At 34.8% G+C, this 24,004-nt stretch overlaps 6 protein-coding genes, 1 non-coding gene and 2 pseudogenes across 8 annotated transcripts; 2 read left to right on the top strand and 7 right to left on the bottom strand.

Moving 5' to 3' along the window:
- Positions 1-3,781: 3,781 nt before the first annotated feature.
- On the bottom strand, positions 3,782-3,854 carry TRNAE-CUC. Its single transcript has one exon. It is a non-coding gene; the product is annotated as a tRNA-Glu (tRNA).
- A 426-nt stretch (positions 3,855-4,280) lies between these two features.
- LOC106439211 (phytochromobilin:ferredoxin oxidoreductase, chloroplastic) lies at positions 4,281-6,477 on the bottom strand. Its single transcript, XM_013880613.3, has 8 exons — positions 6,136-6,477; positions 5,642-5,758; positions 5,393-5,487; positions 5,224-5,317; positions 5,025-5,156; positions 4,842-4,946; positions 4,714-4,764; positions 4,281-4,636 (listed from the first exon to the last, which is right to left on the bottom strand). Exons 1-8 carry the CDS (start codon positions 6,334-6,336, stop codon positions 4,463-4,465), a joined length of 969 nt encoding a protein of 322 aa, XP_013736067.2. The 5' UTR covers positions 6,337-6,477; the 3' UTR covers positions 4,281-4,462.
- Positions 6,478-6,707: 230 nt separating this feature from the next.
- Positions 6,708-8,667, bottom strand: LOC106439210 (60S acidic ribosomal protein P0-2). The gene is made up of 5 exons (XM_013880611.3): positions 8,292-8,667; positions 8,135-8,203; positions 7,580-7,678; positions 7,112-7,504; positions 6,708-7,016 (listed from the first exon to the last, which is right to left on the bottom strand). The coding sequence occupies exons 1-5, from the start codon at positions 8,544-8,546 to the stop codon at positions 6,861-6,863; spliced, it is 972 nt and encodes a 323-aa protein (XP_013736065.1). The 5' UTR covers positions 8,547-8,667; the 3' UTR covers positions 6,708-6,860.
- Positions 8,668-9,019: 352 nt separating this feature from the next.
- LOC106439209 (transcription factor MYB1-like) lies at positions 9,020-11,034 on the top strand. The gene is made up of 2 exons (XM_013880610.3): positions 9,020-9,319; positions 10,122-11,034. Exons 1-2 carry the CDS (start codon positions 9,121-9,123, stop codon positions 10,916-10,918), a joined length of 996 nt encoding a protein of 331 aa, XP_013736064.2. The 5' UTR covers positions 9,020-9,120; the 3' UTR covers positions 10,919-11,034.
- Positions 11,035-11,223: 189 nt separating this feature from the next.
- On the bottom strand, positions 11,224-13,880 carry LOC106443986 (serine/threonine-protein kinase BSK6-like). Of its 2 annotated transcripts, none has more exons than XM_022717625.2 (10): positions 13,805-13,880; positions 13,482-13,702; positions 12,930-13,065; positions 12,700-12,833; positions 12,491-12,596; positions 12,334-12,419; positions 11,992-12,231; positions 11,783-11,935; positions 11,582-11,695; positions 11,224-11,503 (listed from the first exon to the last, which is right to left on the bottom strand). In XM_022717625.2, the coding sequence occupies exons 1-10, from the start codon at positions 13,878-13,880 to the stop codon at positions 11,273-11,275; spliced, it is 1,497 nt and encodes a 498-aa protein (XP_022573346.2). In that variant the 3' UTR covers positions 11,224-11,272. The 2 variants fall into 2 exon arrangements, with proteins under 2 accessions (XP_022573346.2, XP_013740982.2); XM_013885528.2 differs by having other exon boundaries at positions 12,010-12,231.
- Positions 13,881-14,882: 1,002 nt separating this feature from the next.
- LOC106442170 lies at positions 14,883-16,015 on the top strand (annotated as a pseudogene).
- Positions 16,016-16,209: 194 nt separating this feature from the next.
- Positions 16,210-19,273, bottom strand: LOC106439208 (beta-glucosidase 23). The gene is made up of 13 exons (XM_048776348.1): positions 19,010-19,273; positions 18,837-18,906; positions 18,686-18,741; positions 18,484-18,559; positions 18,269-18,346; positions 18,075-18,162; positions 17,666-17,921; positions 17,462-17,577; positions 17,144-17,361; positions 16,999-17,033; positions 16,808-16,910; positions 16,607-16,715; positions 16,210-16,531 (listed from the first exon to the last, which is right to left on the bottom strand). Exons 1-13 carry the CDS (start codon positions 19,169-19,171, stop codon positions 16,324-16,326), a joined length of 1,575 nt encoding a protein of 524 aa, XP_048632305.1. The 5' UTR covers positions 19,172-19,273; the 3' UTR covers positions 16,210-16,323.
- A 2,663-nt stretch (positions 19,274-21,936) lies between these two features.
- LOC125607678 lies at positions 21,937-22,092 on the bottom strand (annotated as a pseudogene).
- Positions 21,963-23,704, bottom strand: LOC106443985. Its single transcript, XM_048776347.1, has one exon. It carries the CDS (start codon positions 22,964-22,966, stop codon positions 22,631-22,633), a length of 336 nt encoding a protein of 111 aa, XP_048632304.1. The 5' UTR covers positions 22,967-23,704; the 3' UTR covers positions 21,963-22,630.
- Between the last annotated feature and the right edge of the window lie 300 nt (positions 23,705-24,004).

Below are 24,004 nucleotides of genomic sequence, written 5' to 3'. Positions count from 1 at the left end.
TGTGAATAATTGATTACGATCTTCAATCTTTTTAATTGATCTTTTAATCTTGAAACATATATAGAGCGATGTGTATGTAGATATATTATCAGACGTGTGGGCGAGAATCTTCCAATTAAATCATATCCCACGTTCATAATTCATCATTTGTTACCTTATCTACTTTCGTATATTAATCAATGTATTTCTAGCATCAAAGATATACTTCATTATCGTATAAGTTTTTTTCTTAAGTCGTCAGTATTTTTTTCTAATAATTATTTGAGCATCGTGTGTGTATGTGTGTGTGTGTGTGAGGCACGGCCGCCCATTGTTGCCTCCTATCCCACTAAACCTCACGCAATCAATGCCATTAATGTGGGTGTTTTATTGTATTATTACTTCACCTTTCACTTTAGCACTTGGTAAATGATTAAATGTTGACAAAAATAGTTCTCTTTATTTTAATGAATGGAGATCTAAAGATAGAAATCCTTGTAATTATTTTGTTTAGTCGGGGTAAAATATCTTACAAACGCCCTTTAATTATAACAATGCTTAACTAATTTATGACAAAACAGTTAATGGTAGTAATGCAATATAAATTACTCTATATAACATAATAATTATTCAACGATATATAATATATCATGTTTGGCCTGTGTCACATATATAATCATGAGTTAAATATCATGATTAAGATTTTCCTTCTCTACGGGTATCTAAACAAAGAAGGAAAACACGAAACATTATTTTAGTCAAAAAAACAAGGAACATTATGTTTAATAGCATGGTAAAATGTTGCGGAGCGGTAAAAATACTGTAAGAGATTGTGACAGTAAAAACGGTATAGTTGATTTGCTTGATGATGTTTCTTATGAATTGGTCCTTGCATCTTTGTACGATACATCTTCCTTGCCAAAAATGGCCTTGAATGGGGTTAGTTACTTAGTTTATATATGCTCACTCAGTTCTTATACACATTTGTAAGATTTACCATACAAGAGATTCATCGACCAAAGATGAATCTATCTTCTTCTCTTTTACTCACTTTTCACAGTCAACAATAAGTCACTGAACAACAAAGAAATACCAGCTCATGCTTACAGATAATTAACCATGCGAACACAAACCCTAAACATTTGAGAGACACAAATACTTTAATTCTGTTGATCAACCTAAACTACTTGTAATAACAAAAAAAATGTTGTTAAAAAAACCAAAAAAATGTAATAATAATTTGAAGCTTAATTCGTTATCCACAATAACCATTTGATATGTAAATTGATGTAACTCGTTTATGAAAGAAATATACTCAACAAAATAATATAGTAATTTTAACAAATCTAAGATCATCTTTAACCCAACAATATACTCTATTTGTGGTATGATTTTTACACAAAAGCACATTAAACCGAATATTATAAACCATATTGTTTTAGTATAACACTATAATATCACATTAAATTTGGTGTGATAGTATTCAACACACAAAATACTATTACTTATTTTTATTAATAAAATGTACAAATAAATAAATAATAAATTAGAGATTAAATACCTATAAAATAATCAATTAAATATTTATAGTAAATATTATGTGTATTGAAAAATTATTTAAACCTGTTAGTTAAATATTATATAATATTTGTAGAAAAAAAACATTTTTCGTGTCATTTGTTTGTATGTAATATAGTTACCTAATAATAATTATTTATATTTTAAATATTAAATAAAAAAAATTGTGTTAATAATATAAAAATAATTTCTAGCATGAAGTGTATAGTGTTATATTTAATATAACTTTTTCTAGTGTTGGAACTACACCAAAATAGTGTGATTTTGATACTAAACTAGTACTATAAATTGGAAATGCCTTAAACTAGTACTTAACTGGTTTCTGACATTTTAATAAAAATTAAACATGTCCAATAATTATTAGTCTTTTTTTTAACCAACAATAATTATTAGTCTCTTTGATAAGATTGCAATTTTTTGTAAGAAAAATATGGAACATATTGGATCAAAGGTAAAGGAAAACAAAAAGAGGAATGTAATGATTACATGAGAAATGATGAGTTGGAAAATGACAATCAAAGTATGAACCTTTTGGCCCACAACATTCGACAACTCACAGAAATCAAAGGCTTTTTGATTTTCCCAATTTTAATCAAGAAGAAAAACACAGCCTAGTTTAATTTTCACTTTTATATAAATTTTTAAATCGCAAAAGATTTATTATTTTACATAAAAAGCCTCTATTTTGGACCCAACATGCTTCTGTATGTCATTCTATTCACATTTATGAAAGTCTCTTTACCTCCTTTCTTACTCAGATACTCTTTAACTAATAAGTGTCCATGTATATTATACTAACTTGTAATGTACAGATCTATATAAATGTATTATTAGTATGTGATGTGTGAGTGTGTCATGTATATAGACGTCAAAATATAAACACCGTTGTTTGAGAACGACTTTTTCACATGGTGGGAAAATATTTAAACTTGTATAGTATTTGTTGACATAAATAGAACAAGACAGATTTAGGTAAAAGAAACGTAGATGGAATACATCAAAACTCGCCAAGTATAAACAAGTAAAAAAATCCGTTTAGAAAAAAAAAATAAGAATCATAACTATAGTCTATATTTAACTTGATTTTTGTGAACATCTATTTTCAAAACTTGTTCGGAGGATTTTTTTATTTTTTTTATTAGAGTGAGGAATCCCAATAAAGTAGACTCTTTGTTGTTTTAGCATGTTACTAAAGCAAGACAAGAAACGCACCTAAAACAAGACAAAATTCTAGGTTTTGCTTTATTATAATGTTTCGTGTCTTAGATGATTAATTGTTCCTAACTTTAATATCGATTTATAACTAATTCATTATTTAATAATTTTACTAACATTTTATACACATGAATTTGAATCCGTTCATATTTTACATTATGACTATGTGTTCCCCATCAACTATTGGAACTCATTTTGATGGTGGGAAAACATTTATACAATTATTCTATAATACTATATTTTGTGATTATTAATGTATCTAGAAATTCTCTTTTTATCAAAAGGATGGCACTGTGGATCCAATAAACGCATATATCAAAAGTACCGAATATATCTATCTGGATATGGTTTTATCCTATAAAATGAGTCTACCATTACCATGAAAATCAGCAGCTATCTGTAGTAGGAGTCCTCAAACGAAGAGAGATAGAAAGGCAAAGTTGAAAAACTAAAAGCATTAACATGTCTCAACATTAGTTTGGTGGAATCGGTTTTGTAGGTCACAGGTTCGAGTCTGATCTTCAGAACTACAAAAATTAAGAAGTTAATAAGAAATGAGATAAATGAAACTATTATACAATGTTTTAATTGTATGTTCACATAGCAAACATTTTAAAGTAGTTTTAATATGTTAGCAAGTCAATGTATTCAAACTGTAAAGTGTTCTATTGATTTGAAACTAATCGTTAGACATATTATCCATCGCTTGTGTTCTATTTTACGTGCTCAAATATCATCTTGGCAATTACTTCACTAACTTTCTACATTTCCGGGATCGTCAACGTCAAAATTGCTTCAAAACAACTATGCGCAGAGTTCATCTGATATTCAATATCGGGGAGATAATTACCGACAATATTGATTATATGAAAACCGAAGCAGCACCATTAAAACTGTGCAATGCTTGACGGCAAGAAGCTATTCTTTCCGAGGAAGTCTTGTCCTGAGCCTGAACAGAATGAGCGATATCATAAAACATATATGAATCTCACTTATAAGAGTCAAAAATCTCCGTTGCCGGGACTCGAACCCGGGTCTCTCGGGTGAGAGCCGAGTATCCTGACCAGCTAGACTACAACGGATTTTGTTGTTTAACCGTTGAAACACTTATAGTTTTAAACATAAAGATCCAAAATATTTAGTAACACACTTGATATACCTACAAGCACATTTGATTTGAGGCAAAAGGCAATGCTCACAAAGATTCTGCAGCTACACATTAAAACAAACAAAAACACAATTAACTACATACATTGAAACAGTTTGATTGTTGATATATCTAATGGAAAGGAATAAAAACATGTTGATGAGTGATGACAATCTAAGCCAAAAAAATAACATTTCAGAGTAACAAAGTTTCTTTTCTTCAATGGATATTTTCAGATTTGATTATCTTAAAATGCTGATGGAGATGCTTCTTTGGCTTCGCCCTTTGAGAGGAAGTTGGAGAGACCATTAGATAAGGCAGAGGTTGTGATCAAAGAAGCAAAATATGTACTCATTGGGAGTGTCAAAAGGCTGTTTTACTCTTATTTGATAACATGTAATTTAACCAGCAGAGGATAAACAATGGTAACAATGTTGTTGGTAAACTCAAAACAATCATATGAAGATGCTTGCTAAAGTATTAACACACAGAAACTAAGAGACTCTTCATGCTCTCTCAAGTTCACTTCATGTTCTCCTGTTGTTAGCCGATGAATAGTCCATTTGAATCCCATGGCCGAGTTTCAAAAGACTTCCCAACGATACTTCTTTTGTCACTCACGGTTCCATCTTCTGTTTGGTACTCTGGAAAGTAATCAATGAATGTCTTTGTGCCCAACTCATTCACCCCATTGAACAAGAAATCTCTCAGCAACTCCTAATTGAATTTGTTCAAAAATCAATTATTAACAACATCTTCACAAGGACAACAAGTGAAACCATTCAATGTTATACCTTTGCCTTTTCTTCACCAAATAATTTTCTAAGAAGACCATGTCCAGGATCCTGCCAACCACCAGACAAAGATCCACTGTCACAACAATACAGAACACAAATGTCTGTTTAAACAGAAAGTAAATCACCTTTTGTGCTCGCCATGTAAGGTACTTGTGCTGTGCTTCACGGTTAGCTCTCACCTGAGACGGCTCCATCTCCTCCTTCACTTGGATTGTCATCTCAAGCCATGCCTTTATGGTAAGAGAAACATGTTTTACTGTTAAAACCTTAGCTTTTAGCCAGCAGCAGCACACAAGTTCTGATTATACCTGATAGTACTCGAGGAACGCAGAGAACAAAGCATTGTGCTTCTCTTGGCTAGACGAGAATCTAGTCCACATCACCAAGGGTGAAAAAAACTTTATGGATTCACCAGTTAGTTTACCACCCCATGGAAAAATCTGCAAGAAAACATCAGATCAGTTCATCTGCATGATGTGTTTCTACACATTTTTTCTTGTAGCTAACCTCATCATATTTGTGGTATATGGACATTATGTTTTTGTAATACTTGTCTTGGTAATCCGTCTGGTCAGTCAACTGCTGCAATGGATTCAGGTCCCTAGGATACATTAAGCTTTAGTCTCCATCTTTGGAAAACATAGACATGATTGACTCCAAGAAGAAGATAACTTACAGCACCACTATGTTGGTGTTGGCAGATGTAAAGAAGTTAGCACAGAATATGGGCGTATCATACTCAGGCTCCATGAAACCAGCAAAGTCAAACACCTGAAGATCATACAGACACTAGAAACAATCATAAACCATTTAATCGTGAGAAAATGAGGACTAAAGCAACATGTTCTTTCACCCTCCTTGGAAGGTCATATACACAGAGATCATGCCAATCAAATTTGTACACATATATTAAAATTAATAACACCTGCATTGTCTCGTTCTCAATGGACATGCTCCGCAAGAGTCTAATCTTTGGAGATTTGAAAGCAAGCATTTGAAGTTGTGTTTTGCCATCAAGTCCTGTCATGCTACTATACCTTTCCTGAAACAGTTTGATGATCAGAAAAAAAAAAAAAAAAAAGTAAAGAAACAGGCTTTACCAGTCAAGCTTGCCTAAAATTGAAATGGATCAGTGTTTAAAGACAAATCAGTTACCTCCCTGTGTACTTGGACCTTATACATAATAGTTTGTGTTATAAAAATGTCACGGTTATATATAATTGAATCAAGACAAACTTCCCCAGAATCTTTGATATAGTCAAATAGCTAAACAAGACAGACAGCTCAGTATGCTCTTTATTAGTTTATACTTGCCGTGTGTTTGTCCTAACCACAACTCAAACTCAATGTAACTATAACAAATGCTTGTTATAGTCAGTGTCCTAATGACAATTAAATCTCAAAGTAATTGCATTCTACCTGGAGAGGTGAAGGCTCAAGAACGACCCTCTTCCTGGTTTCTTCCAGAGCAGACTCCGCAAAGTCCTTATACGAAACAGCAGAGACTCTGAATGAGAATCTTTGACTTCCCCTTGTCAACGTGAGATTGGTGTTCTTAGAGATTCGTACAGGAGGGTTTGCTGCCTTGAAGCACGGCCCAATTGAAGATCTTAACTCCATTTATAAAAGCTAATTTACAACACTGAAACGCAAACACAAAAGTGAAACTAAGGACTTCTTCCTCTGTCCCTTTCTTGAGCTCTGAACTGTTGAAGTCTTGAAGAAATGAAGAAATAGATATGATTCCAGTATGAAGAAGCAAAATCATTTTTGTTCTGTTTACATTAATTTTAAATACATTTTCATGGCCGGGCCGAGCCGGGCCGGGCCGGGCCAGGAATTGGGCCTCAGTCTATTTGGCGGAGGATTCAGTCAATATATAATTCCTTGTAAACGGTTCGTATGAAGTTTGAACCTACATTGATCAGCTTCGAATCTCTCAAAGGTGTAAACGAAACTAAATCTCTCTGAAACAATGGCACTTATCAAAATATTTCAAGAAGCAAAACTTCTTCAAACTAGAAAGATAAGTGTATAAATCTGAAGTGGCCACCAAAGTCGAGAACATTGAAAACATCATACTACAAACGAAGCAACACTTATAATAGCAACGACAGAAACGTAAACTCAATAGATATATTAATCTATTCATCACCGAACATATCGAAACCACCATAGTCTTCTTCATCTGACTCCTCAACCACTTCCTTCTTCTCCTCTACCTTGGCAGCTCCAGCCGAAGCACCACCGCCTGCGTCAGCAGACACGGCAGCTACAGCAACAGCAAACTTGCTAGGATCCTGCATTCCAAAACCATACCCCAGTGTTAACATCAACAACACACGAACACTTCAATATCAAATTTAAAAAGTTAAAAACAATTTGATGAACTAACCTTCAAGTACTCCTTGACCTTCTCTGCTTGTGGGAAAGTGTACTCAGTGGCAATACAGATAGCCAATGCGTTCTTGTAGGCATTGATGAACATGTGCGGGGCGGCAGCGAGGGTTGGGAAAGAGATGGCTAGAGCCAAGGAAGTGACCATTGAGATACCAGCGGCGAACTTCTGGACGAGGTCGTCTTCTGTGAGGTCAAGAACCTCTGGGCTGAAGACTGAACCGTTGTCGTAAACCGACTGGACGACAAGACCGTATGAAAACGGCCTGATGCCGAGCTTGGCTAGAAGGGCGGCCTCGGAAGAACCCACCTTGTCGCCTTGTTTGATGAGCTCGACGGGGGTGATGATTTCGACTGTACCCTTGTTAATCTTAGTTGGGATGTTAAGAACCTACAAAAACACATTTATGAGTTAATAATTGCTTAAGCAAGTCAGAGTATTACAAAGCATGATTAATAACCAAACCTGGAAGAAAGATGTCTGGGATGGGTCAAGACCAGTGTTACCAGGCTGGACAACCACATCAATTGGGGCAACCAAACCCACACGAGCAGGAGCACCAACCTGTTCATATTACAAGACATACATAAATGACAAAGTTCTATCAAATCCAATCACACCGAGAAGCACCCAAATATTTACACAAGCTGATGCAGTAGAAAGCATTCATTCTAGCTAAACATACTACCAAGAACAGAACAATAGATTTTTTTTCATGAAATCACAAATATATGTGAAATTAAATTTAATATACGCAAAACATGTAATTAAGAACTCATACATGTATGATCAGGTTCATGCAAAAGACAATTATCATTTTAGCTACACATACTACTAAGACAGAGCTTTAAACAGCTATATGTGAAACTAAACTAATTTAACCAAAAATGTAATTAAGTATCATATTTGATCAAGTTGATGCTGAAGGCATTAATCACTTGAGCTACACATACTAAGTGAAACTAAACCAACACAAGCAGACATGTAAGTGAGAACTCATCCACATCCACGTCATCAAACCTTGTACTTGGCAACTTCCTCGCTCACTTCCTTTAGGTCTCCCTTGGTGAAGATCAAACCAACATTTCCCTATACACAAAACACATCCCAATAAAAATCAAAACTTTAATCAAAAAATCAAAACTTTCGATTAAAATCTCAAAATGTGAAAACAAACCTGAAGGAGGGGCATCAAATTAAGGATCCCAGTGTTCCCGGTATTCTCAGCGTGAATCTTAACGGAACGCTTCATCATAGTGTTCTTCCCCATGAGCACCACCGAGTCTCCACGAAGACCCTTCCTGATGTTCTGTAGCTGAGTCGATCCAACGTTGTCTGCTGCCACGACAAGGATCTGGGTGAACTCGTCGATGAGCTGACATAGCTTCGCGTCGTACGCGATCTTCTTCTCCGCCTTCGTTGCCTTCACCATTGTTGCTCACAGGATAATGGCTCGAACTCTCCTCTTTGGCTATAGGTAAAAAAGTTCGGCGGTGTGAGGAAGAAACTAGGGTTTTGGTTTCGTTTTTATACTGATCTAGGGTTTCTTATTAACGACCTGAATCTAACGGTTCGTGTTTGTTTACTTAGTTACTGATCTAACGGCTCTTGTTTACTTCAATGCTATTGGGCCTTTTGTAATAGGCCCAAGTTTTTATTCATATGGTATTTTAATACAGTCAAGTTTAAGTTGATAAAAGGCCTTTGTAGGCCCAGTTAATCAAGTGGAGTTTCCCGCTAAAGCTGAAACTGATCGCTTCCGTTATAAGGGAATTACTTAAATCTCCCCTATTACGATGAGATAGAGGATTAACGGTAAGGGTAAAACGGTAAATTTAATATAGAGGGTGAAAGAGTAATTAATATGTTAATGAGGCAAAAAAAAAAAAAAAAAAAAAAAAACACTCGAAGCACTTGGCTTGCGAATCTAGAAGAGCGAGCGTGTCTTTCACGCGACACCAACGATTTAAGTGAGAGATACTTGGAGACGATCGGAGACGACGGCGATGGCGGGGAGAGGCAAAGAGCGAGTGAAAGTGGCGTGGTCTGCGGAGGAAGACGTTGTGTTGAGTAATCTCGTTGAGAAGTTTGGACCGAGGAACTGGAGCTTGCTCGCAAGGAGTGTTCCTGGTCGGACAGGCAAGTCTTGCCGTCTTCGGTGGTGTAATCAGCTCGATCCATCTCTTAAACGCAACCCTTTCACCGGTATAAATACCTAACTTAGGGATTTAATTTTCAATTGAATTGATGATCGTTTTTGATCAGACATGGTGAAATTGATCATAGTTGGTTGTGAAATGGAATTGAATTGTGGCTATTGATCGATCATAGTTGCTTGTGAAATGGAATTGAATTGTGAGCTTGACGGCATAGATGTGAACCTTGCCCTGGTTCTTAGAGTAGCCTTTGGATCTGTGTGTTCTGAGTTTGAAGAAGAGTAATCTTTGATTCTTCTGCTTGCTTTGTATTAGTATAGATAATATATATATATACTAATAGCTTGCATGCTTGTGTAATGCAACTGGAATTTGATCTGTGGCATCACTAGTCCGTTCCAATGTGGAAAAGAGTAACCTTTGGATCTCTGTTTTGAGTTTGTAAGGAGTAAATCTTTGACTCTTGTGGTTGCTTGTATGCTTGTGAAATGCAAATGCGTTGTGATCTGCGGAATCACTAGTCCGTTTTAGTCTGGACTGAAGAAACCTGGAAAAGAGTAACCTTTGGATCTTTGTTTCTGAGTTTGAAACTTGAGGTTATTATGGGTTGTTGATTTGTGAGCTTCTCTTTGAATCCCAGACCAACAATAAAGTTAGGTTTTGCTTGAGGGTAGGTAGTAAGTAGTAACTTTGGTGTTGTATTTAGATTTGCATGGTAATGGCTTCCAACGGTGTGTGTGTATTAGTTTGATTGTTTGCAACATTTTTCGTTATATTAGTGTCAACATTATTCTCTGTTGCAATAGCATTTCATCAGTAACACTTCTTTATCTTTTTAAATGTTTATAAAGAGGTAGAGGATCAGGCTATCATCACAGCGCATAGCATCCACGGGAACAAATGGTCTGTAATCGCTAAGCTCCTCCCAGGAAGAACAGATAACGCTATCAAGAACCACTGGAACGCCACTCTAAGTCGTCGATGCATGGACTTCGAAATGCTGACGACGAATAACTTAGTTCCGGGAGATTCTGGATTTGATAGAACGATCGCATCATCAGAAGAAACTTTCTCTTCAGGCGGTGGTGTCCATGTAACTGCTCCACTTGTATCTTCAGACGGCAAAGAAGCAACCTCCATGGACATGTCTGAACAACAATGCGAAGACAAAACAAACGAGGAAGGTAATAATGATCCTCCAACGCTTTTCCGCCCTGTAGCCAGTCTCAGTTCTTTTAATGCTTACAATCACATGGAAGGATCTTCATTTAGTAAGTTCCAATCATGTAAACAAGACGCAGCGATGCTAAGATTGCTTGAAGGAGCTTACAGCGAACGGTTTGTGCCTCAGAAATGCGGACATGGGTGTTGCAGCGACAATCCTGTTAACATTTCTCAGAAAAACTCATTGTTGGGTCCAGAGTTTGTGGACCACTTAGACCCACCCACGTTCCCTAGTTATGAACTAGCTGCTATAGCAACGGAGATAAGCAGCCTCGCTTGGTTGAGAAGCGGTTTAGAGAGCAGCACCGTGAGGGCGATGGAAGAAGCAGCTGGTCGGTTAAGACCTCAAGGCTCAAGAGGACATCGAGATCATTGTCTTGCATCTAAACAAGGAAAGAGCATAACCAATGTCCTGTCTACATAAAAAATGGTAGAACTGATACATAGTGACTTATATTTTTCTTCAGAATTTTATACTTTTTTTGTTGTTGTGATGTAATTTAGTAGAAATAGTTTATATAGTTATGAGTTTCGAGTCTTTTCAACTTAGACGCGACTTGTATGGCATGGCGTCTGCATTTACCGTATCATGATGGTTGTTTCACCTTTGTAACATGGCTTCACAACAAGCTTACAATGATGCTTAATATCAAAAGTGAAACACTGCTAAATAGTGTGAATGTACAAGAAAAAAACACACAAATCTTGTTTTAGCACACAAAATTTTGATGGTACTAATCTTGGTTTAAGCTGTACAAATCTTGGTTTTGTTGTAACTCTAAAAAGCTTCGAGAGAAGAGCCATGTCTAAGTGCTTCTTTAGCTTCAGCCACCATCCCAAGCTTTAAGAGACAAGCCGCTTGTAAGTAGAGAGCGGTTGAACACTCTGGCGATGCAAGCTGAGCTTGCATCGCATCGGTTAGAGCCTCGCTGAACATATCGCTCATTAGGTAACATAGACACCGTCTGGTCAAAACTGTTGGTGATACCACTGTTGCTCCACTCATGAACTGTTCATATAAGAACTTCATATCTTAATAAAATAATGTATACAAGGAGGTTTATTGATGATTTACAATGGTACATACCTCTGTGTAGAACTCTATTGCAGTTTCAAAGTCCTTAGCACGAAATGCAGCATCTCCATGCTTCTTGTAATCTGTATTCTCTTGCATTCGACCCGTCCACATTTCAAATGAGAACTGCAATATATTTTTGTAACGTTATATTGAGAGGTATCAAGAGATTATGTTTCTCACAAAGATATATATATATATATATATATATACCTCATTTGTGACCACTACATCCTCTCCATATCCGAGTTTCTCTAGAAGTTCATGTATGACACTTAGATCCATTCTCCAGCATGCTTCTCCAAAAGGTGTCAAGCGCAATGGCTTCTTCTTTCTTGCAGGTTTAGTGTATGATATTGGTAGAGTCTGTCATTATTAAGTCTCATGAATACATAGGAAAGACTTAAAAAAAATCTGAAAACATTTGAAGAATCACTTACAGGGTTTTTGTCCACTTTGATGTTTGGAAATAACTCAACTCGTTTCTCAAGTCTTGAAAGAGCCAACGTAAGAAACTTTATGCTTGGCCTCTCGTCTGGCTCAGAACGCAAACAGCGGGTAGCTAGGTGGATTAGTTCTGTCCTGTCCTCATCAGAGTACTGGCCATCCAGAGCTGAGTCCATTAGCACCAAATAGTTTTTGCCACGGAACATATCAAGTGCCTGTAATTACAAATTAGCTAAAAATCATGAGTTACTAATCAGTCTACTTAACAAAGAACCAATTCATTTCAAAAAAATTACACTCAGTAAGAAGAAGGTTACATGATTTGGTGGGATATGTCTGCCACTCATAAGATCTAGTAACAAAGTCCCAAAGCTGAATATGACACTCTCTGGTAGCAAAGTACCTAGCAAAGTTCACAGTTTGAGAAGAGTGGTTGTGTGAGTGTGACAGAAATATTCAATAAAAAGAACATACCTAGACGCATATATTCAGGTGGAGCAAATGCCAAATTTGTGCTATAGCTCTTTCCCTCTTTGCTACTCTTCATGAGACCGAAGCAAGACAGCCTTGGATTCCCAACCTGTTCATCAAACACTTGCATAAGTTATTGTAATAATAAAAGTTATACAAACCAAGATAAATGAAGTTTTTTTTTTTAATTTGAAGTGAAAAAGTCTTCATACCTTATCAAATAATATTCTGTAGGTGTTAAGATCATGGTATAAGTCTATTCCCCTAGAACTACAGTACTCCAAGGCTCTCGCAGTATGTAACGCAACCTTCAACCTCATTTCCCATTTCATTGGTCGTTTCTCCCCTGACAAAAACCATTTTTACAGTCAAGCAATTTTATTAGACACACATGAAATTATAAAAAAAGAGTTGAACTGTAAAAAAAGGTTGAGGCTCTCACAGTGGAAGAGGTGTTTTGCAAGTGTTCCATTGGGCATGTACTCAGCAACGAGAAGCCTCTCGTGACCTTTTGAGCAATAACCGATCAGATTGGCCATATACTCACTCCTACACCTCCCCACTGCTTGTGCTGCTTCCTGGGAAAAAAAAAACAAAGCCATTTTCAATAAATTCAGCTGTGCTACTGATCAAGCTAGCACCTAATATCAGTCCTCTACCAAGTCCACATGCAACAAAGATCAGAACCTATAACATTGCCACATTCAAGGGAGGTTTCCCGGAAAGCCAAATAAAAAGTAAAGAAATGAAGCCAAGACTAAACTCCAGGGTCGGTCCTGGAGACAGCCAGACAAAACATACATCCGCCTTGGTCCCCAAATTTTAGGGTTTTAAAATATATGGATCATCTGGTCTTAAACCATTCGAAACATGTATATATATATATCATCTATAATTGTTTCAGGCCCTATAAGCCTTAAATAAAAGCACATGAGAAAACTTATTCAGAATCATAAGTAATAAATCCAAAATTACGGATAGGTTAAATACGAACGATAAACTTGGAAGAATCAGGCCAGAAATGCCTTTGAAACCGTTTAACGGCTATCTTTCTGCCGTTTTTGAGCCTCCCTTTGTAGACGATGTTAGGAACCTTCTTGTTGTGCTCCGACACGATGTTGCCGGCCGAGAATCCGTCTGTAGCGACTCTCAGCTGTTCCAAACTGAACTCTCGGAAACTAGGACATGAGCTCACGGCATCAGCATCGTTATTATCTGCCGGAAAAAAACGGCTAGGTTAATTAGTTAGTTTATCAATCATCATCGTCTTCAGGAATAAATAACAAACGCATAAGTGGAGAGCCTATGAGATTATACCTAGTTCGTCGATGATGGTTGGTTTAATCGACCGAGATGGAGAGCGACGCCAAGGTTTAAAGCAAATGCAACCCATCGCCGGCAAATGGAGAAAGACGACGAGATTGTGTTTTTTTTTTTCCGGTGGACTAAAACTTTGAATGCGCTTGGTGAAACTCCCGCGCGCAAAGTTTATATATATATTTAAAATAAAAAATTACTATCTATCGTAATTAAATAGTTGATGAGCACCTACACTAGTATATAATACTACTTCTGAAAAGATCAATGTGGATTTATATTATTTAAGATACGAAAAATGTCAACAGGATCTTGATATATTATAAAGAATTTAGTTTTCTCATGACTAGCAAAAAAAAAAAAGAAGATATTTGTTGAGTTCGGTCTTCATTTTCAAATGGATCATCACTTAATTTTAGAATTTAATTATAAAAAGAAGAAATTCTCATAAAAACAATTTATTTTCGTAGGTTCTACCACAGATTTTCGAGATTGGGAGTGTAATATCAATTCATAAATCATAATCATCATCCATACTGTACTTTAGTAAACATATGATATCAAATCGTTTTGGTATATTTTGCTCATGACTGGCAGAAACTAAAACATGTCGTATTCATAATGGGACGCTCGTTTAGGTAAACTATATACTAAAAATGAATTAATATCACACAAACTTTCATACATATATTTTTTTAAACTACATGGATCTAGCCGCTAGTTTTTTTTTTAAAAAGTGGCACAAACTATATGGTCGTTGACACAAACTTGAAATTACATAAGACGGTTCGTAAGTATTCTTTTGTTTATTACTTATGACATAATCCCAAAGTGCTGGACCCAAAAGTCATACATATAACATGTTACATGCACCACACTAATACTAGCATGAAACACAAACAATGATCATGTGTACAAAATTAAAACATAGATAAATCACTCATTTACTATTTCTACCATCGCGGGGCTAAACTGGATTAAGAATTACGATGGACTTGAAACATGCATACCAAGAAAATAGGGGACTTGAAACATGCATACCAAGAAAATTGGGACTGGCTCTGTAATTCTTAAACCAATGGCTGTTATTAGGCCCAAGGTTATAAATGTAGGTCTAGTTACAAGTTTATGTGTGGGCTCTAACTCAAAGCCAAGTAGAGATCACTTCTCTGTTAATTTGGTGGTTCCTCGAAGCTACTTCACTTGCCTTAAGTCTTATCCCATACACTGGAACAGCAATACATTCGGGTTAGGTCCACTCAAGCTGCACAACAAAGGTTTGTTCTGAGTTTTACTCTTACAAGCTGTGGTCAACTTGTAGTTTTAGGTAAGAGTAAGGCCCATTTCTTAAGTCTTGGTTCTGTTTGATGTTAGTGGCACTATTTGGATTTTGGAAGCAGGGTCCTGTTGAGTCTAACGCGAAGACAGTAACTAAACTGTAGATGTTGATAGCGTATCATTGGATGAGAACACGTTGAAGCAAGATCTCGAGGCTGAGATACATGAAGAAGACTACGTGGAGGCAGCTAAGATCCGGGACATACTAAAAGAGCTTCAAGAATACAACAAAGCCTCTGTTTTGTCTGCCAACACTCGGTTCTACCAAGCTTTCAGAAACGGGGATTTAGCTGAGATGGAATCTTTATGGTCCAAATCTGGAAAGCCCTGTTGTGTGGATGAACTACGAGTTCCCGTTACGGATTGAGCTGAAAGATGTTGAGGCTCATGTACGAGGGGAAGTAGGTTATGTAACGAGTATGGAGTTTGTGAAGACTAAATGGAGTAGTAGCTGGGGAGCTCAGTTTGTGTCGAATGTGTTTGAACGGATAGATGGGCAGTGGTTTATATGCATTCGCCATGCTTCTCCTGTTGATATTTGATCTAAGAACCCGACGAAATGGTACACAAGTTCTGACGTTTGATGTTGTTGTGTTTGTAATATATATGTATGAATTCTATAGTGTTTTGTAGGCGCAACAATGTTTTTATAACAATGTAATCTGTGCTTACCACGGAAGAATAGTTATGCCATTGCTAATGACTATAACAACTCATGGTATCTCATGGCGCCAGAGTGTGTGAGACGGATTAGGATGTGACAAATGGAAAAATATTTTTGATCACAATAGATTACAAACAAAAACATATCATATAAAACCGAACTAAGATGGATAAAGTTAGCGAATCAATCTATTTTACGGATGAGTTAATTAGCATCATGTTATTTTTTATTATTATTGTTTCTTAAATATAATTTTGTAAGTTATATTGCATGTAATATGTTTTATATATATTTTGAGCAAGTAATATGTTATATTGTGATTGATATTAATAAAGTTCTAAATCGTTTGTGGAAAAAAAAAACAATCATAGACTTCTAGATGTTGCAGTTCATGAAGGCATTGTGAAATTGAAAAAGATTCTTATTATAACCAAGACTTCATTGATCTTGGTCAAATCACAAATGAAAACATAAGAAAGAAACCTTGAAACAGACAACCAAATCCTCAGAATACATCTCAAAGCTCATCTTTCTTGATCATGGATGGACGAACACCTTGGCTTAGGAACTCTTTGTAATACTTGCCAGATTCTTTAACATGTCGTGCGAGATTATTCTTGAAGTCAACGTAATAAAGTCCAAATCTGTTCTTGTAACCATCTTGCCACTCAAAGTTATCCATCAATGACCATACAAAGTATCCAGTAACATTCACCTTGTCGATGCTGCATATATTATACAAATGGTTTTATAAGATTCTCCAAGAACAATTGTAATTTTATCATATGAATAAGACTTACCAAATAGCTTCATTCAGGCTCAAAAGATGCCTCTGAATATAATATTTCCTGTTATGGTCAGCTGTACCAACTTCAACTGAATCTGTAGCCCCAAGCTCTTCTCCATATCCTAGAAAATAAAATATATTTTAAATTCATTGCAAGACTTAATCAAAGGAAACAAAAAACTAGCTAACATGTAATACTATAATCTCTACTTACCGTTTTCCATGATCATAATCTCAGGGTTTGCGTACTTATCCTTGATGTACTTCAAAAGACTTCTAAAGCCTCTCGCATAAACGGGAAGTGCAGCGGTGAAAGGCTGGAAAACATTAGAGGTGAAAATGTTAACTTTATAGGAAAAAATGGGTAGAACATTTAGCTGAAAACTTTACTACTAAAATGCATACCTTGCTACCAATGCTGAAGTTTTGAGCATTCTTACCTGAAAATGATTAAGATACATTTTGATTAGTACCAACACTACAAGAAAATAGTCAAATATTGACAAAATGTTATCGGATTTTCGTTGGAAATAGCCATTCTTAAACTTACTTTCCCAGTTAATAAGAGAATCTTGCATCCATCTTGGTTTAGAAGGATCTGGCTTCTCCAAATGGTTTGAAAACACTGAAGTGTAGTAGTTGAGGCCGACGAAATCGGCGGAGTTTTTCAGTTTTGCTTTCTGTGCATCAGTAAATTTAGGCAGTCTGTGTCCAACAATGTCTTTCATGATCTGTGGATAATCTCCATATATAGTTGTGTCTAAATGCCTAGAAAATAATCAAATATATATCATACACAAATAACGAGATAGTTAAGTATTCAATATTAAAAAAGTATTTAATATCACGGCAGATGTTAACTACTTACCATCCCAAAATAAATTGAAGTGCACGGTCTATGGATGCACCGTCCTGTGAATCAGCAAGGTCGTGTGGCTCGAACCAAGCCGGACTATGTGCAATACCGATCTTACCACCTTTACACTGTGCCCATTAAAATACACAAAACAAACTATTATTTTTTTGATCCATTAGGAGATAATTAATTATGATATACTAGATTATACTATACCTTTTCGCATTGTCTGAAAGCTTCAACTGCTTCTGCATGAGAGTTAAGGAGATTGTGAGTGACAAGGTAAGCCTCGAATCCTGATCTTCCTTCTTGACATTCTTCTTTGACGTACTTAGAGCAACGTCCTGGTGCTTTCTTGCCAACGTCATAACCGGCGTGGGAGAAAACCCATGGCTCGTTGAAAGTGATCCAATGTTTCACTTTTCCACCATATTCTTGGAAAACAAAATCTGCATATTCCCGGAAATCTTTCCTGCATTTTTATATTGAAAAATTAGTTTGTCACATTAGTGGTTGCTACTATATGATATATCATATATGTATATATATATATTTTTTTTGCGCAACTATCATATATGTATATATATATATACAAATTGGCATTCTTTTATTAAAAAAAACTTACACAATCCTTTCACTTAAAAAGCCACCATATTCGTCCTCTAAATCTTGTGGAGTGTCCCAGTGATACACAGTCACGAACGGAGTTATACCTAATCACAATATTTTTCAAATTATTGAATATAATGACGAGTAAGAACCATAATATGTGTCATGTATGTAGTTTCTGTTTACTTAATTAATTTATATGCTTTATACCATTTTTGATGAGCTCGTCGATGACGTCGTGGTAAAATTGCACACCAGCTTGGCTCACTCCTTTCTCCTTTCTCCCATCTGATAAAACATTTCTTTATTTCATTAATATGTTTCTAAAAATCATATATAAAAATCATATATATGCCATATATTATATACAGACCATATTTGATTATCACAAGATTAATTTAGTAATCGGAAACACATATACTCACGTGGAAATATTCTTGGCCACGCGATAGACATTCTGAAGGCATCGGTGTTTAGATTCTTCATTAGTTGAATATCGTCCTATAAACATTTTTTCAGACGAGACGATTATCAACACGTAATAGAAGTCAACGGTCTATTAAACAAAACAATAAAAAATATTTACTACGTGAACGTGATAATTATTTCTTCACAGTAATATTTTACCTTATAACGATGGAAGAAATCAACGGCCACATCGCCGTTATCGTTGTTGCATCTGGCTGTAATTAAAAAAATGATTTTCGATATTAATTAGTGGAAACCAAAATCTAAGCACAGTTAAAAGGAGATAAGAAGTGAACGTAGAGGCACTAACCTGGATATCTCTTACAGTAGATATCCCATAAGGCAGGTCCACGACAAGTTTCATTCACTGCACCTTCAACCTAATGGTATAGGTCAACTATTTAGTGTATATGGATCTTATATATGAATATTATGGACAATATAAACTATGTCAATAACTTTTTATAAAATCTTGTATTATACCTGGTACGCTGCAGTAGCCGTGCCAAATAAAAAGCCTTCAGGGAAACTTGCCCGGCTTAGTTTGGTGGACGGTGGGCAAACAGGTCCATCGGCTGTTGCTGGAGAGACGACAATGGTTAGGAGCATAAGTAGCCCCATGAGAGGAAACTTATGCAAAGCCATTTTTTAGTTTTAGCTTTTTTTCTATGTTTTCTTCAACAGAAAGTTTTGGATGGTCTTTTTGTACATCTAAGTAGAGCTCTTATATAGAGATTTTGATTCACTAGCTGACCTCTTTTTTATTCATTTTAATATTTCAACTACGCCTCGTTAGCCGATTTGAATCTGTACAGATCCGGATCGTTCTTTCATCATATCTTAATTACCACATGCATGGATATTGACATTAGCCTATATAATATATAATGCCTCTCTTTTTGTCCCTTAACAATACTATTATGCAACTCAATTTGGAGAACTTTTTTTTTTTTTTACAAAACAATTTGGATAACTTTTAATCAATTCAAACTGCGATAATTGTACAGATCACACTTAATTTTTAGTGCGCAAAACAATTGATACAACTAATATAAAATAATTGTAGCTATATACTAATCTAAAATAATCATATTGGAGTACTACTTAAGAGAAAATAGTGTTTAACACATTTAATTGGACTGCTTAGTTTATTTTATAAAGTAATCATATTGGAATTTATGATTTTTAATGATAGTATTACGTGTAATGATACTTACACAATCAGTTTTATTACATGTACTTTCTATATACAAAATTAGTGGTCGGGTAATAATTAAATTGATAAATATAAACTAATATATAGAAGATGTATAAGGGCTATGATCTAAATATTTACAAATTTAAGATGTTTTTAATTCGTACTTGTCAAAAATATTTAGCAGAAGTTTAGTAAATTACTTATTTAGCTTAACTTTGGAATCATATGTATCGTTGCACTGTTACTAAATTTTAGAACATATAATATTCCGCGTGCCACACGAGCAACATATTATAAGTTGCAACTCTAAAAAGAGTGAAGCTTCCTTAAGACTATTTAGAAATAGATCACATATTAAACGGTTGTACCTGCTTTCAGTAAGACCGATTATTTTATACGCTAAAATCAACAATACAGACGATATGGGTCCATTTGATTTCATTTTCAAACTTGAAATCATATAATATTTCTCGTGTTTAACGAGATCAACAATATTAAAATATGTAATACTGAATGAATTGTTTTGGAACTTTAAAAAAATCAAGCTTCCATCTTTTGTTATACGAACATGATGAAACCTATTGTTTAATAGATTCACTGCATGAGTGACGACAATGAGCTATAAAAATGCCAAATGCTAAAGTTACACTTACTTTGTCCAATTCACAAAAATAACCTAATCATAAAACGTATGGTATTTTATTCGTTGTTGCTGGTCACTACCGCAAGAGATTAGCATACGAACATGATGAAACTTATTGTTTCTTTCAATCCATGTCCGGCTCAAAATATGTATGGGAGTTGTGCTGAACATTTTTCAAAAACAAATTGTAGTTACACTATTGTAAATTTGAATTTGAGATCTTAGACTATGCTTTTTAACCTTTTGTTGTCCAAAAAAAAGACAATATGCTTTTTAACAAATTAAAACCTTAATTTTTTAAAGAAAATTGCCAAAAAAGGATTTAGTGCAAATGGGCTCTGAGCACATGCTCTGAACCGACATTGGATAGTAGATCGAACCATACCAAACCAGCAGTCCCCTTTTCTAATAGGGTTTTTAAGATAAAAACAAAAATATCATGTCAAAATACTTTATCTTAGACTTGTATATGTGCACTGACTTGATGAATGTCTGGCTATCAAAAATTCAATAGGGAATGATATGTGATTAATCAGAGAACCAAATACTTACGAGCTGAATTGTCCTTTGGATCTACCAGCACTACACTAATACAGCCTCGTTAAGTTGAAAATCAAAATAGTTAATTAGAATATATCTTTAAGCGCTACAAAGTCATATAAAATCTCTTCGAAGGTCTAAAAGAACATTTATGAGGAAATATAGGTCGTAGTATTGACTAACTTTATGACGCTTATGCGGCTAAATTTACGCATGGTCACATGACATGAGAAAGAACATGAACTTTGCAACTAGTTAAATGAGTTTCAGAAGACAAAAAAAAAAATCAACCACATTCAAACACAACCAAAACGAAAAACAATGGAATTTCCCTCTTCTAAAAAGAAGAAAGAAGCACAGGGCCATTTCTACTCTTGCTAAAAGGACTTTTATATTTTCATTTTAAGTTATCTTTAACATTTTGATTAGTTCTTGATTTATAGTGATTACGTTATCAATTACGTTAGAAGAAGAAACGGGTACTTTCTAACTGCATTTTTAAGAAAAGGCCGTCTTTAGGCCCAGTATCTTTAAATGGTTACATTAAAGGTAATGTCTTCAACTTAAATATCCCTGAGAAAGGCCCAAAACCTCAAACTAAACTAGGATACGCAACCGAAACAAACTACCTGCTACTGAAGTGGGCCACTCTTTTGGTTTGATAAGTTTCTCCCCCCCAAGTTATATAAGCTCCGATTCATTGTGTACACAAGTCTCATTGTTTTGATTTAAAATTTTAATTTCGCATCACTCAAGAAAGTTTCAAATTTCTAGAAGATGTTAAATGTAAAGTTCACATCATTGTTTATATACTTTATTTTTTTTGAATTGATGTTTGAATTTGCGTTTCAATTTCATTTTAGAAGAGGGAAATTTTGGTCTAAGATATGTTTAGCTTCACTTTTCGGCTATAGATTTTATAGAAAATTTTAAATTTAACAAAACCATGTAATATAAATGCACAAGTAAATTAATTTGTTTTCGGTCTTATGAATAAACAAAACCATGTATTTTGTTTTCTTCTTTTTTTTTTTTTTTGAAACACCAGATAGCAAGCTACCTTAGTGGATTTTCTCTCTTAAAAATAGAATTAATATTGTGTGATCAGATGGATCACATATCAGATATTAAACTGATAAAAACAGATATTACACTTGATCTTAGCCAAAAGGCCGAGAAAGGTATTGTTTTCTTCTTAAATGATCGATACTGTACTGTCTCTATTTTTGACAAAATGCATATGTGTAAATGCATATATATATATATATATATATCTATTTCAACGTATTTCTCAAAAGTGCTACTGTGTTTCTACATAATCTTACTTATACGAATTTGGAAGCATAGCAGTTTAAAACTAATTCATATGCGCGAAACAAACAGAGGTGAAAATAGTTAACTGTTTAGCTGTCAAATAGTTGTAGCGTAAACAAGTACTTACAAATTCAGTATTTTTACATATATCACATGATTCTTTAGTTTTTAGTTTATTAGCATTAGCAAGAATAAAACCTTTTGGCTAAAAAACTGAAGTGAGCAATAATAAAACTTGAATTAAACTGAAAACAAAAGCAGAAAAAGATAAATAATTGTCAGGAGATTCAGAGCTGTATTACTAATTGAGAAGATACCAAATCGAAATAAACTTTATATCACAAAGTCTTATAAATGAAATTAACGAACATTAAACATTTACAATAGAAACACTACTGACACAAAAAAATCAAACTAAAACCTTAGGAGTCCCTGTCTCGTCAGCAAAATTGGGTTTGTGTTTCCTGGTGGCCCTTAGATAACAAAACACCACCACAAGAAACGTAGTTGCTAAACCGCCAAGAATAACTCCACCGCCGGCCACCGATCTGTCCACAGTAGAATGGTGGTGGCCTCGCCGTACAGTTGCTTCTGAATGTGAAATCTCAGGTGCTTCTGCCTCCTCTCTTGGCCAGCCGTGCCCACCGAACTTCCTTGCTACCGGGGGATCACCTTCCGATAATGCTGTGGCCGTAGCAAAGGCGTACGTTAGAAAGCAGCATAGAACTATATGTTTTGTAGCCATTTTAGGTTTTGGTTGATTAGTACCTCAAGTTTTCTTTTCTTCCTTGGTTTACTTGGAGATGATTATGCTAATGGAGTTATTTATAGGTAAATAATTATATTCTCTTTTTTTATTTTAATCGTTGGAGAGATCGTGTGGTATGTCATATGGAAATTTCCGAGTGTTTGGTGTCCGAGAAAGTCGGTAGATTCCACTAAGAATTTAGCCAGGAAAATGATTTTAGTGTAAATTTTTAATACAATTTCTTTTGGTCAACAATTTTTTTAATAAATAAATTACTTATATTTGTCTTCTTCAATGGAGCTGTCGGGTTGGCAAGAGGAATCATACGGGTGTACACGTGAATTGATATTAAAAATATTATGAAAAGTAACGATTCATTAAGAAAACATGAGAGAGTTTACATTGTATTGGTACGTATGTACTTAATAAGTTAATGCAAACATACTCGATCATCAGAAAAAAATTAGAAATTTGCTATACAATTTTAAAATCTCAACTTATTGATATTTAGTAAATTTAGTATTTATGAATATATATACACATATAAAAATAATCAAAAATAAGTTTTAAAATTAGGTTAAAATTTAGAAGTAATTGTACAAGCTCTTTGAAATTAATTTAAATATATAAGCTAAAAAGACACTGGATTAAAGATTTTAAAAGGAAGTGAGAAAAATATACATCCCCCATTAAAAGTTATTATCTAGCTATTATATAGAATCAATTTAGTTTGTAAGTGGATTATACTCAACTCTAAAATTAGTATTAATGATACATTCAACATGATTTTGCAAACATGAACGAACAACTGACTGAACCAATAAGTGTACGTAATATCTTGATTTTTCAGAACTTGAGGACGGTTACGTACAATTACTTTTCACCAAATTGTTTTCGTTAATTTGAACATCTTTTTTTTCCTTACAACGATTTGAACATCTATATGTCAGATTTGAAAGAAACAAACTAATAATTTGAGTGGAGACAAATATAAATTTATTTCAAACTTGTACCAAAATATATTTAAATCCCTAG

Source organism: Brassica napus, chromosome A3 (genome assembly GCF_020379485.1).
Source record: "Brassica napus cultivar Da-Ae chromosome A3, Da-Ae, whole genome shotgun sequence".
Classification (NCBI taxonomy): domain Eukaryota; kingdom Viridiplantae; phylum Streptophyta; class Magnoliopsida; order Brassicales; family Brassicaceae; genus Brassica; species Brassica napus.
This window is presented reverse-complemented; position numbering and strand designations above follow the sequence as displayed.